Source organism: Ptychodera flava, chromosome 4 (assembly GCF_041260155.1).
Source record: "Ptychodera flava strain L36383 chromosome 4, AS_Pfla_20210202, whole genome shotgun sequence".
Classification (NCBI taxonomy): Eukaryota; Metazoa; Hemichordata; class Enteropneusta; family Ptychoderidae; genus Ptychodera; species Ptychodera flava.
In genome coordinates, this window is record NC_091931.1 from 5,313,120 (window position 1) to 5,328,224 (window position 15,105).

At 35.8% G+C, this 15,105-nt stretch overlaps 1 protein-coding gene across 2 annotated transcripts in view; it reads right to left on the minus strand.

The window, feature by feature from the left end:
* Positions 1 to 15,105, minus strand: part of LOC139130753 (sister chromatid cohesion protein PDS5 homolog B-like) — a 98,471-nt gene that overhangs the window by 69,582 nt on the left and 13,784 nt on the right. For both annotated transcript variants that reach the window (XR_011551958.1, XM_070696543.1), the window contains exons 2-16: positions 12,084 to 12,203; positions 11,191 to 11,388; positions 9,918 to 10,102; positions 8,927 to 9,053; positions 8,315 to 8,395; positions 7,978 to 8,118; positions 7,316 to 7,431; positions 6,229 to 6,323; positions 5,855 to 6,000; positions 5,262 to 5,413; positions 3,287 to 3,400; positions 2,664 to 2,797; positions 2,402 to 2,541; positions 1,342 to 1,560; positions 227 to 387 (exon numbers count right to left, since the gene is read on the minus strand). Coding sequence is in view for 1 of the 2 variants with exons in the window: in XM_070696543.1 (XP_070552644.1) it covers positions 227 to 387; positions 1,342 to 1,560; positions 2,402 to 2,541; positions 2,664 to 2,797; positions 3,287 to 3,400; positions 5,262 to 5,413; positions 5,855 to 6,000; positions 6,229 to 6,323; positions 7,316 to 7,431; positions 7,978 to 8,118; positions 8,315 to 8,395; positions 8,927 to 9,053; positions 9,918 to 10,102; positions 11,191 to 11,388; positions 12,084 to 12,173 (2,099 nt within the window). In the remaining variant the exon portion in view is untranslated. The remainder of the gene's footprint in view (positions 1 to 226; positions 388 to 1,341; positions 1,561 to 2,401; positions 2,542 to 2,663; positions 2,798 to 3,286; positions 3,401 to 5,261; positions 5,414 to 5,854; positions 6,001 to 6,228; positions 6,324 to 7,315; positions 7,432 to 7,977; positions 8,119 to 8,314; positions 8,396 to 8,926; positions 9,054 to 9,917; positions 10,103 to 11,190; positions 11,389 to 12,083; positions 12,204 to 15,105) is intronic.

Below are 15,105 nucleotides of genomic sequence, written 5' to 3' on the forward strand. Positions count from 1 at the left end.
TGTGACAGACCTGTTACAGTCAAATCCTGCCACAGGTCTGTCAGTCTTTAGCTGTGTACCTGATACATACCTAAGAGACTCAATAGACAGCTTACAAGTTACATGGCAAGGGAAATATAATCCCGGTCACATGTATAAATAAATCCTCAATCAAATTGTAGGTGTAGATAACCTGAGGTCTACCTGAACTTCAGAAAGCTTGGCCAGAAAACAAAAGTCAACTTACGATGCAATCTGTGGATGTGATTCTTCAATGCCTTTACCAGCATTGGTGAAGATTTGAAGAGCATTATCAGATACACTGATGTCTTCTTTCCTCAGCAAACTTATCAGATGTCCATAAGATTCCTCTGATCTGAAGGATCCTGGAGATGTCCCTGACAGAGCCTACAGACAAATGTACAGTCATAAAAATTCCTGATATTCTACTGTTTTGAAGCACAACAAATACAATTAAAGGGGAAGTTCACCAAGGATGATTTTTACATATGTGCTAGCTTGGTGGTCACTTACCCCGGAAAAGCTATTTTTGCCATTTATAACTTGCAAGATAGAAATAGTACAGGAAGTTGTCCATGTAATTTGAATCATGGGAAAAGCGCCAAGCTTGGATCTTGCATAATGTGATATGGAAGGGACCATTTTCCAATGGGTATGGCATTGTCCCACTCACCCATGCTTAAACCAGGCTGTGAGTATTTACTTAATTTTTGTTTATACTGTTTATCCTTGCATAAACAATGAATCACTTATAATAAACTTTCCACTGTCAGATTTTGTGTTGCTGTTTACTATTGTGTTACTGTGAGAGGACAATGTTGGGGGCCATACCCATCCAAACATGGGTCCCTTCCATATCACAATTATGCAAGCGCCAAGTTTGGAGCTTTTTTCCCATGATTCAAATTACATGGGCAACTTCCTGTACTATTTTATCGTTTTTTGTAAAAAATCCTGCGAGTTATAAATGGTGAAAATAGTTTTTCCTGGGTAAATGACCACAGAGCTACCACATATGTAAAAATCATCCTTGGTGAACTTCCCCTTTAATCATTTGATTATCTGCTAAATTAACCTTAGTAGAAAGTTTAAAAGCATATTGCTGAAGTTAAATGGACTCATCTATGAAATTTAAACACAAAACAGATTCATATACATTTTTAGACACTTTTAATCAACTTTCTTGTGAACAACAAAGTGTTTATTACTTCTGAGAACAAGCCTCAATTATTGATTATGGCAGACTTCATTAGTGTTCATAAGAGTAGACCAATATAATCATCTTTGAGAAGAGGTTAAATTGTTCCAGAGACTTCAAACAAAGTAACATCTCCAACTCACCAGAAGTAGCTTCATGCCTCTGTTGGCCACAGTGTCTTCTTCACTGACATCATCAAAATCTTCACCAACACCTTCTATTTGATCCTGTACTAATTTGCAGAGAGCACTTACAGCCATGCTGTCAATCATCAGTGGTGCAATGCGTTCTAACAATGTCTTGACAGATTCATAGAATGGTGTCACCTGTTTTGGATTCCCAATCTTCATCATAATTTGTTTCTGTAAGGGAGGATTTATAATGCCATGAGTGCTGTGATCAAATGTCTATGAGCGGTAACTAACACTTTCTCCCATCTGTCTGTTATGACAGTACAGTACAGGATTGAAGTAGTTTGTTAGGCCTAAAAAAAATATTTCTGGTCCTTGACATTCACCAAAAGTGATGCAGCGACGTTTTTTTCTCTTCTTTTTCTTTCTTTTCTTTCATTCCTAGCAATGCTGGTTTGGCACTATTGATGCAACAGTTATTGTCTTTTATCACTGGCTGCATAATACTTCCGTTTTCTTTTTAGCATTTTTGGACATGCAAACAGGGATATCAAGGATAGCTGTACTGATGAGTATGTAACCCCCAAACACAGACATGACGCGCAGGTTCTGAAATGACACATGCAGTGACCAGAAACAGTCTTTTTTTGGCCTTACAAACTAGATCTTTGAAAATTTGTGTCAAAATTGGCAATTTATCAAACTCAGTCTTCAGGATTTTAATGTCTGAAGTGTTAAACTTTGCTATCACATGTTCAACACCCAGTAACATGACATGTGACAGCTTAATTCTCATGCACAATGGTGGTGTAGTTTACTCTGATCTACATTTCTCTCATCATTATTTGCTTAACTGTATCAATCCTTATTAAAGACGCACAGTGTCTTATTTTCCAGTGTGGAATATGTCAAACACAATGAGACAGGTAGTGTTGGCTGGTCAGCAGGAGATGAGTATTTGTAGTGTCAACTATGAATGATTGTGAAGCGACAGTGATTAGACTATCAATTTTATGATCCCGATCAATATATGTTTGGTACTACTGGGGACAGAAAGATAGAAAATACCTACCACTGCTTGTTCTGCCTTTTTACAGGAGCAAGCTGGACTGACAATAACATCCATCTGATTTCTGATATGATTATCATCAGCTAAAATTTCAGCCAGTTTTTTCATGTGCTCTTGCGCTTTGAAGGAATCTGGTAGACATCCTGTATAAGAAAAAAAAAGAAATGTTAATGACATTTTAAATTTTAAACCAATCAGACTTTTCAACAGGTAAAGTTACCTAATTACAAAGTTTACCCATCCATTTATAGATATGCAGACTTACTTGCTATGCCAAGCACTTTGGAACCAATGGCTTTAGCAGTTTCTTCACTGTTGTTGCCTCCCTTGATCAGGGTCACAAGTTCTCGTACAAATATCCGTACAGTGTGTTGATTTTTAAGCATTTCATTGACTGCCCTGTAAAGAAAGTAGGATGAATTGAGTTAGTTACTATCAATGTGCCTCATTCCTATTCCAAACTGGCTTGGGGAGGATTCATAGCATTTTCATTAAACAGAGTTGTGTGTCTCTTCTGATTCACATATCATGTTGAAAACATCAAGGCTATCTAGCATGGTTCCAGATATATGCATTTGTTGTATCATTTGTATGGATTTATGTGTATTTTTCATCCTGAAAGTGGAGCAAAGTGTGTGCACCTTTGACAGTTTTGTCTATAATCTCATTCAACATCAGGCTCTTTGGGAACACATGAGATACCGGGTCATGTCTCTTGGAAAGCTAAATGACTGATGAACATCTTTGTCAACATATCATATCAGCTACAAGTTTGATCCGTGGGATGGAAAAACATACCTTCAATCAAAATCAGCTGTTAATATGAATAGCTAATCAATAGTTCACAATATGGCAAAATTCAATGCATTAAAATGATGCAATCCTTACCTGACAGAATGTTCATCTATGGCAGAGTACAATTGGTACAGTTTCAACATCCTGTCACTGGTTTCAAGATTGTATGGTACCAAGGTCATAGTGAAAATTCTCTCAACAAGTAATCTGTAATTCAGAACACACATGTTATTTCAGACATGTAACATAGTGTTTGTCCTATCGATGACTATCAAAAAATCAATACAGGTCAAGTTGGATCTGAAAAGTGCTGTGTACATTGCTATTTGCAAATCCTATGTCACTGTAAACATTCTTTCAAACTATCATCTGTAATTCAGAATGGAAGTGTTTCCTGGCAATGTCAAATGAAATTTGTGTATAATCGACTTCAAAAATTGAATATTGGTTATTAAATTGGATATGGAATATGCCACATTTTCTGCATGAACACAAAACTTTGAAAAATGCAGGTTTCAACAAATCATCACATTGGAAATTTCTGTAAGTTGACAATTCTGTTCATGCTGTCCATCAGTTTTTTCAAAATAATTCATCACTATTTCTAAACATAATATTAGTCTACTAATAAGAATCAGCTGATATTTATCTTGTAATTTCATTGACATTACTAACACAATCAAAGAATTCCAGGGGTGAGCAAATCATTTTTTGACTCAATGGCTCCTGGGCTAGTAGCAAAAAATATTAAACCCGCCATGACTTGTTAAATTTTGTGAAGTTCATGGTTTCACTGCCTGCTCTAGAACTGCAAAATGTGAGGAAAAAGTTGCGTTTGGCGTGGTATTTGTCTGGATTAACAAAGCTTGTGAACCAAAAACTATAGCAAGATACCAATCAGTTCTTATCAGCGTGGTGCATGACTGTTCTTGCATGCATACATGATATGACTGTATTGTGATACTTCTATGATTCCCTACTACCTCCATGTGAATATCTCAGTGACCTCAATGACCCAATGCATTAGAAGCATTGTTCCTTGATACCCCATGTAATTATTGCAGAAATAAACGAAACTACAACAAAAACACACAAAAAAGCATTGCCTCCAAGTGGTGTTGATTGTGATGTCCAGAGGCATGGTAGTTGACTAAGGTACTCTATGTGTTGTATGAAAAGCATGGAAGCCTATGGTGAGGTGACTATTTCTTGTAAGGAGTGTAGTGAATATCAGGAAGGTGTACAAACTCATTAGGTTTGATAACATTACCTTATTGATGAAAGAAAGCAATAAAGGAAGACAAAATAATGTAGAATGGAATTTCAAGGGATAGAACAGTAAATAAAGCTGAACTTCTTTCAAGTATTTTTAATCCTCATTCCGTCTTCCCTGATAGAAGAGTCCTTTTAATGTCATATCTACCATACCTGCCATGCCAGTCCTGTTAACTCAACATCACAACGGTTATTGATTTTCTCTCTTGACAAAAGCAATTTCATCACTCACAGCATGATTCAAATGAATTATCTTTTTATTCAAAGAATTTCACCAGTGACTTCAAAAAATTTCACCGCCATATTAATTTTATTTTGATCTCTGAAAGGTCTGTGGTTTTTGCATGCTGCAAAGGCTTATTCACTCTGGATACATGTAATACATGTACTGGACCCACATCAGTTGAATTTTTACATAGATGCTGTAATTTCTCAGAACTCTTTTAACTTCATCCAAGAATTTCACACGTTCTTTGATTTTGAACCTGAGTTTAAAATTTTATGTCAGACAGGCTCAGAAACAATCTGTTTTCATTTTGCTTTTGGGTAATACCGTTCTCTATGTTGTTTGATGCCAATTGAATTTGCTATTGTCATAGTTTCCGCTGGCCCGTTGGGCTAGTAGGCACCAAAAATTACTTGCCCAGTGGTAAAAACTGCAAGTCCTTGAACTCAGGCTAGTGGATTTGCTCACCAATCTCATTCAGGACTTATTACTTCCTCAAAGCCTGAAGACATTTGTAGCATTCATAATGTATGACATAACATCGTATAACAATGTAAAAATTCTTACTTGTCTTCTAACAGTTGTTGGTAGTATATATGAAGAATCTTGTCTCTGATCCATGTGACACGATTGATATCAGAAGAGGCAAGGTCTGGATTGTTCACAGCTTTCTTGTAAATATGAGCCAACCCAAGAGTTGCCTCTTTGCGAATCTTCCACTGTTCATTTTTAAAAGGAAAAAGTTCTTTCAAAAGAGAGAAATTTGAACTTCTAAACACATGAATTTGGAATCGGAAGGCAACAGGGGTGCCAATAATTCTATTATTGCTAACAAATACTCTGCAGTAAAACTAATTACTATTATCAGATCATTTTATACCAGTACACCAAGCAAAGCACACAAAATACGTGTGACTTGAGGTCATATGATAGCGCCCTCTGTGTTGCATGACTACCATCAATGCTTGATAAGTTGTCTTGGCAACTGAGGTTAATATACTGGTGGTTGCACAAAAGGGTTTGGGTTGCTTATCAAAGTGCAATGCTACAGAGACGCACAAAATTAACCAGTAAAATACTGGCTGAGTGAAAACACGTTTTTTTTTTTCATAATAACTACTGTCAAACACTTTGACTTATGACCAGTGGTACAAACTTACCCGTTTGTCTAGCATGCGTTCTTTGACTAGGTCCAACAGTTCATTGCTGACTGCTGTCACATCTTTTTTAGCAGCAGATACGATAGCACTGACTGCTTCATGTCGTACATTCTCATCAATGTCATGCAGCCGTTCCTTCAGACGCTCTGAAAGGAAATGAAGTGTAACTTAATCAAATTACACTGAAATGATGGTTCAATTTATTTAACAAGTTCTCCTTATGAGATAGACATTTTCACAACAACAGCATCCATGTATGTCATGATCACATAAGCACTCCATGTACTGCATATGTCTAGAATTCTTTAGCGTGGTTTTAGAGTATTGTAAGTATTGAAAAAGTCACCAGTAGTACAGTCAAAAACAATACTTACCCTTGATATCACTGAATAAGCCATGGTGGTAGAGAATGAAATACTGTGCATATTTCACACATTCAGTACGGATAGGTATGCTGACATCAGCAAACCTGCAAGATGGTAAAGGAGATCATTTCATTTGTTATCAGAATTTGGAGTGAAACAATTAATTACATAGAATGGTGATAATATATGGGAATATTTTGAGGAAGGCTAGAGTCAGGTAACAAATTTCTCAAAGTCAGAAGAAGAGCAGATAATCTCCTGCTGCTCTGCAAGTACATGTGCATTTTCTGTCTGTAATAATTTTAATGTCACACCTCTATGCATATCAAATGTTATACCTTTAAAATGTTATTCAATCTGTTTTGTTTTGTTTTTTCTGACAAAGAACTGAGCACAAACATCTCCTATGACATTGAACAGTCCTTGATACTGAACAGTGTGTCAGGTAAATGACAATGGATATACCTGTGTGTAAACACTATCACACAAAATTTGTGCAGGATAATACAGAATTCAAGCAGGATGATGACATTTAAATACACTGAAATGAACTCCTCTTATGAAAAACTTACCATTTTGGCAATAATTTGGACAAAGAACATTTATGATTCATTTCTAAGACCTCAGGCATGAGTACGGTGCAATCATGGCACTAATTATCGCTTAAATTGTTTAACTTCAGCGGTTGACAATGTTTTGAAGAGATTTGATTCAATGTTACTCTTTCAAGTATTTCAATTACATTTCTGTAAGTGTTGAACATGGGGTTTTGTTTATTTGTTTTTAAACACGTCAGGTCATGTCAATCATGTCAGGGTAAAACCTCTATATTATTGTTTTGTGTGCTATCAAAGGAGTGAAGATGTCCTGCCAACATAGACTTTTTAAATTAAGACTCCAACTGATGACTAAAGCTATTTCTATAGTTCAACAGTGAAGATACACAATAACTGCAGTTAAAGCATTTTCAAGCTTCCCATTCCATTTTAACAAAACATGCTAAGGCAAACAAAAATGCTTGGAGAATCATGAAATAGAAATATATAGACCTAGCTGATAAAAAATTGATTTGAAATACCGGAAGAATTGAACTTACCGGCCAAGAAAGCAGTTCCAGAGTGGTTTATTCTGCATGGCAAGGTCAGAATCCCTGTCTGAAAACATTTTACCCAGTAACTTGGTAACGGCAAGTCGTTCATTTTCATCATTTGTCTATGAGGAGATCATACGCAGTTGTTAAATATATTACACTGAAAGTCTTTGTGACCCTCTGAATAACACATAGAATCAGTTGCTGTGGTGATATACAAGTCCCTAGAAATACTTCAAAATCACTGTTGCTGTTACAAATGTTTCTACTGCAGCTACAGGTTAAAATATTGTTCCTATCTCTGAAAGCATAATGGCCTGCTTTACAGAACATGGAGCACTTGTTGGCCAAAAATATCAAGTCAAAGCAACCATGACATGCCATACTCCAATGAGAGAGGGGCACTTCCATAATCGAATACACAAATTTTGACAAGCTCTTCTAATTAACAGCTTTTGTACGTACGCATTGGAAGACATGTATTTATGTTGGTAAATGTTTTGCCTGTGTAAAACATCTTGCAGTGCCAGTGCCTTGGACAAACTTTAGGTCGCTGGCTTTGACATAAGTTTTCAGGGGTGGTGGAAGTCAAGATGGATGAAAAACTTGACAATTTTTAATTTCATAAATTCATGTAAATAGACAGGAACAAACATGGCTTGTCTCACCTTGAGTTTAAGTTCAAGCTGTGGTAAGACAGAAAGCAATACACTGTTGGAAATCATGTTGAGTTCATACACCAGTTCATACAGGTGACCAGATACATCGCTTTCAGATGTTCTCCCTAGAATCAACATGTTGTTGAAGAACTGTGGAAAAAAGAAAACTTTTTAAGAACATTTTGGACACATATAGTGCCTTAAGATGGTTGATTTGCTTTTGTGACTAGGAAATGAAGTTTTTCAAAATTGTTTAGCTAGTAAACGGTAATCACCTTGGGTCAACGTAAAGTAATAGTAATTCATGCTGATTGTTAATGATACAAAACTATTAGATATTACTCACCCCTTGTAGGAAAGGCTCCAAAGCAACTGCAGTCCTTTTGATAAGGTCTGTACACAGATTGTAGGCATTGGGGTTATCCCTCTGAAATTCAAATAAATATGTGTTGTTGTGAATTTAAAAATTGAGAAAAAAGTCAGTCAAAGTGGGATGTACTTACTACCATTGACAAACTGACAAAGACAACTTCAAACATTGGCAGAGGTAAACACATCAATTAGGCATCCTTATCCAGAGGACAAGAGTGCGAAACTAAATGAGTCAAGAGTCAGTGTCTAATACTGTATAACACTTTGAATTAGCTGCATGGTTTTTTGCAGTTTTTGGATTTTCATTGTGATCAGCTGGTTTCCAAATTTAGCTAAGACATCCTAACCACAGTGAATATAGGTAAAAGTTTAAATTAGTGGCATTGAAAATCACGGAATTGACAGACTTAGCTAAATTCGCTAAAAAGAATGCTTGGTAAAAAGACATGTTTTGTAGTTATCTGTTCTCTCTTGAGAAGTTTTTACAAAACTAAAAAAAATTTGCATGGCACTCAGAGGGATCCAAAATGAATTCAAGCTAACGCAAGTTCATAGGGGTCACTTGACTTTGATATTTATGTCTTACCTTGTGAGGGTCCACTAAGTTGATCAAGATAGCATCAAGCAAATCTTGTGCTACAGAATCATTCTCCATAATCAGTGGACACATCACATCCAGCATGAAATTCTTCACCTTTGGACTGTGACTATCACTGTCATCAAATGAAAAGGCAATGAACAGTTTAAATAAATAAGGGTCTGATCAAGCAACATAACCAAAATTCAAAGAATTTCAGTGCAGCGCAGGTTTTTTCAAAGCTTACGAATTTGGATTCAAAAGGATAACTTTGATATATATTGTGCACTTGTAACAGACATACAGAAATCTTCCATGCAATATTGGTTGTATCACATTTGACAGTTACACATATGATTTATTTTCTTAATAATTTGAGAAGTATTCCCTATAGTTTCCGAGACACAAACAATTCTGGGACTTTTCCTGGCGCATACAAAGGCTGCCAATGAATATTTACAAGGAAAACAGAACACTAATACAATCAATGCATGTAAACTAAACACATTTAACCCTTTCACCACCATGGTTTGTCCCAAATCCATTGTTTTCTTTGGTAAAGTTGGACCTGTACACAGGAAACTGGGGTGAAAGGGTTAATGAATCCTAAAAACTACTTTTAGAATGTTGTTATCATATATTACATATCCTACCAGTCCATTGATGGCGCAAAAACAGTGATCTGATTGGTCGAGATGTGAAAATAACCATGCTAGTATTCGTGATGTAGCACAGAACATGCACAAGCTCTAAGCTAGAGACGCTATTTTGACGCTTTCCAACATAATTTCAATATACTTTTATGATATAATAGTAATAAAACACCTTAACATTGGGTATATTGAGTATATTGAGATTTTGATCAGTTCACTCCATACATGCACTTGCTATCCCTTGTGCATATATGTCATGAACTGGTCAAAATCTTGTGGCATACTGTCGCTGGGTGTGTTTTCTTGCTTACACAGCGGAAGGAAAATGACGCAGGACTTATTCTTACTTGATAATGGTAAAGAATGTCCTGAAGAGATCAGTGAAGATCTCACTTGAATCTTCCAATTCCATACAGATGTTGTACGATTTAACCATTGCTAAATTTTCCAACAAGTAGAAGTAACGTTTCCAGAATGGACCATTAGTGTTGTCTAGCCCTCTCAACTGCTTGGTTAAAAACTGGAAAATATTCTGTGACAAAAAAAACAAACATGTAATAAGACAATGCCTACATGGTCTAAAGAGATGAAGAAAGTCAAAGTCAGTACACTCTTCCTCGCACAAAATTTTTGGATTTTCCAAGACAGATCATGAATTTCTGGAAAGCAAGGTAACCTTGTCTCTACATTTTTTTCTGACTCCAATAAATTCAATTGGTCAAACCTGGAATTCAAATGAAACACAGTATAAAACCATGTGCACCAACATGCATAGAAATATGTGTATTTTCATATGTGTTTGTGATCTCTGGCCCTAATCAGTGTGTAGAACACCTTGCTTCCTTTTTATTCTGCAGTGGAACCATTGATGGGGAGGCTTGGAAACAGTAGCATGTCTGAACTGTGGCTATGGACACGAAAAATGTAAAATCATCTTGTTGCCTGTCTACCATGTTGTAGCACACAGCAAAAGTTTTATAAATGCCAATATCCACTATCCTTGTAAAACTGGTTTGCAAAAAGCTAAATGTACAGACTGCAGTGTTGCAGCCAGGATTTTCAAACCTGGGGACAGAGTGTCCCGCTACAGTTTATTTTTGGGGACATTTTGCACATTTTTGGGACAACATGCATCAGTTGTCAATCAAATCTTGTATCATTTTCATTACAAATTAGTTTCAAAAAACAAAATTAAAGCTACTGGGAATCTGTCGCTATGCTTGAATTTCAGTAATTGGAACAGTATATCATATCTGCCTCCAATCAGATCTCAGTCGGACTACAAGCATGTTTTGATATCAAGTGCAGCATTTATAATCACAGCTCAAAAAGAAAGTAAATATCAGCCTCAAAATATTCATGCAAAACAAAGGCCATCATCAGTATTCCATGTTACTTACAGTCTACATCCAACACAGTTAAGTCATGAGTGCCCGGTGGGACAACGGGGTACATTGTCGCAAGGGTGCATCCTGGTTACAACACTGTACAGGTAACTGCTGTTTACATTTTAATGAAAGTGAGTACTAATGCTGTCTAGCAATCATATTGGAATGCAAGCAAAAATAAACTGATATGCAAATTTGTGTTTTTACTAAAAGGACATTTCCCATTTTATACCTTCAGTTCTTCAGCACTCTTGTAGGGAGCTTCTGGTGCAAAGACACGGAATATGTCAGCTAAACAACAGGCAACCAATAGTCTTACATCTTTACTGGCGTGTGATAGAAAGAACTCATCGACCAAATACAAAGCAAGAGGCTCATACTGGTCTTTTTCTTCTTCCTGATCCATATCTTGGAAAAATCTAGCCAGTGTCTGAAATAAACAAGCCACAAGAATAAGAGATGTAAATATACCAACATTATGGTGTTAGGATTTTCAGTGTGAAAATTTCACTGCACTGATTTTAAATATGCTGTATACAAAATTTATTAAAAGGAATTGCATGTGTTTGTGTTGTAAATATCTTTCATATATTCCATGCACACTTGTAACAAATGCAAGGTGTCAGGATTTAGTGATTTGGAAAATCACAAAAACTGAAACAATTCTTTCTTTACTTTGATAAAAAATTCTTGGTAAAGAATTCTTATACTCTAGCATCCACCTGTATCCCAACAAAGTTGTCATCATTTTGAAATTTTTTTGTTTTCATGAAATGAAACGTTCAAGGCTCTTGAGAGTTCATGTCTAGCTTTCATGTGCAGGCTACAGCTATTCATTCCAGTTTAAAACAATAAGATATTTTCTATGATTCATCTGCCACATGGAGTATGGTCCATTTCAAAATACAGTAACAACTGGACTTGAAATGTTCATCAAAGACTTGTAACCATGGTGACATAAAGTTGTTATTCTAATAATCAAGAAAAACGGTTCTGAAGACTGATGCAAAGTATTTGTTACAAAGCATTGTGAGAAATTCTGATCTCAGAAGCATTTTTACGATAATGTTAAGAGTCCTTGCTGCTTCTGAGAGGAAATTTCGGAGATTTGCATAATTTAATTACCTTTAGTCTTTTGATGAGTTCATCCTTGGATAGATTGGGTGAAATTTCTTTCACTCCTGGTGGATACACGATGTCCCTTCCTTGGGTCATCTTGGCTGGCAGACCTCAGTTTGGTATACCCTACAAAAGCCAAAATATTGGAATATTCTTTCATCTCATAGAAAAACAATGATTGAGAATGTGACACCCTTACTTCTTTCCCATCTTTTTTTCTTAAGTGACCTATAGCTATGGTATAGTGCATGTAGATGTGAGGGTCATCGTATCAGCTATAATTCACACAATGTCATGTTTTTAACATTCTTTGAAGAATAAATACACTTCAGAGAAAAGATTTATGATAAACACTTCATGGCCCCTGGACAATGAAAAGCAAGGCTAAATAAAAACCTTGCCTAGTTTTCAGTCTCTTTCAATCAGTGGTATGAACAATGGGAATACTTGAGGGTTAATTACCGGTAACACTGTACAAAATGACATAAAAACTAGTGGCACTTATTTTTCAAAGTGATGATGGTTACTGCCATGGTTATGAACATCTGTAATGTCACATTCACTAAGGAGAAAGAAATGTAAACCTGCAAGAATAAGGGGCAGCTTTAAACAGACAGGTATTCATGACTAAATTTACAAGAATTCCTATCCTGTTCATATTCTTTCAAGCGGACAGACTCATTTCTTAACAACTTCATTTTCTTCAGTTCTACTTTGCTCTGTGAAACTTCTAGTCGTAATCACCATTATCACAGTTGGGGTATCATAGGGAATACAGCCAATAATCAACTTGTACAATTTCGATTTAAAAACTCAAATGAATATCCGAAACATGCCAGAAGAATATCATGGCACATTTTTTTGTTTCTCACACCATCACAAATTTGATTTGAATACAGAAGTGCAATCAATTAAAAAGCCCTAAACAGTTAACCATTTTCCTGCCAGACAGTATCACTTTCCCCATCAGCCCCATCATTGAGCCCATCATTGAGCCAAATCTATATCTACCGGGTATTTCCACCCATTTTGCTTGGTCTGTTCAAACAGCTTTAGTCCATAAAAATCATGTGTACAGTATCTGATTTCAAGAGCCTTCAAAAGTTCAATTTTTGTTAAAATGCACCAAATGGGACATATTGTGCTTCACTAGTTTTACATGTAATGAACTTGAACTGATGGTGAAATATGAACTTTGCAGGAAAAGGGTTAAACATAGTAATAGTCTAACTTCCAAAAGTTCAAAACTAAAATCAAAAGTGAAGCTTGCTCTGTATAGCACTTGTAAGCCATTTGTCTTTCTAAAAAAATGTGTAAACTGTGTGAACATAACTTTGTCATAAAGTGGAGGTATACAAAGGATTTTCCTGCTTTTCATTTCTCTCTCACTAACTGAACCAACTATCCAGTCAAAGGTCTGATTATCGAGAGATAAAGAAAAAGTCACCTTCCTTGATGATAAAAAACAAGTTATTACTTGGAATTTTTATGCAATCTTCAATAAAGACGAGATGAAAGATCCCAAACATCTCTTTCCTTGTCAGATTATCCTCTAGACAGTGGGACTTTGAAAACCTTACTTAAAAGTTAATAGAATTCCAAAAAAAAAATGTACTACACATTTTCTCATAAATTATCATGTTAATAAAAGTGATACAACATCAATAGCATGCTCTTCACAACTAATTTGTAAAAGATTGAGAGACAACAACACTAGTGTACTGAATAGGGAGAGTTGGCTCCAAGCTGGCTTGCAGACTTATTCAAAATATTGGTCAGTGATTGTGTCTAAACAGTGTGAAATTTGAACATTATTATTATTATTGATTATCAGCTGTAATTTATTCATGGTGAATCTTCTTTGGCCATGCAGAGCGGTAAAAAGACAGTATATGGAGGAGTCATCTCAAATATAATAGCTTAACACTGTTTGATTAGCCTACATAAAAAGAAATTGACTACTATGTGGTATAGTTTTGTGCCACATTTTGGCTTGAAACTGCTTCATGCACAGTCACTTTGTTGCCTTGTTGACTTGATGAAAATTAAACTACATGAGAGATAATGTTAGAGTTGATGTTTGTAGGTGTCAGAAATAACAATGATATGAGTCATTCCACAGTAAAGTGCAACCACTTTGTGACAATAAGGTCAAAAATTAAATTTATTAATCTGAATCTAAAAGTTGAGTGGGTGGACAGTACTACAGGTGTGTCATCTAAAAATATTTTTTTTAAGATAAATAATAAATAATAGGAGGGCAAATTGTCGCGGCAACAGTAACGCGTGTAACATGGACAGACATGACATTGTATTGTATTTGATCACATGTATCCCATTATCATCCCTGTGCCAAGTTTGAAAGAAACCCATTAGTCTACAAGAACTAGAAACACACTTCAGAAGATGTTTAATCTTAATATTATCAGAAGAGGAGGATATCTGATGCAACGTTATGGCAACTGGCAACGTATGTAACATATACAGACACTGGATTGGCTTTATACACAAATTGTGTGTGTTCCATTCTGAATAAATGTACTTGATTGATTTATATATGTATATGTCATGACGAAGTTAAATACCTCAGAATTATGATGTGAATTGTTATAAATTGGCTCTGTGGATAACCATATAGACAACAGAGGGAAGACCCCTGTATTGTCTATGGGATAACGTATGTAACATTGGACACACATCATCAGTTCTGTCCAATTCGTTCATAAACGATATGGGCATCTAAGGTGCATCAATAGTTGTAAAGAAAGCTTTCAGTAACTTTCTGATACAGATAGAATTGTCACACTAAAAAACAAATTAACATTATTCTATCCAGTATTTAATTAAACTACAATTACTTCCACGCGTGTAACACCGGTAACGCGTGTAACAAAGAGGACACACATCCTGCCATTCAGGTGCTCTCTGTAATGGTGGCCATCGGTTTATATTCAATTGCGCCATAAACATGAACTTTAGGGCACCCTCAAATGACAAAATTTCAGCAATGTATACCAAAAGAATTTTT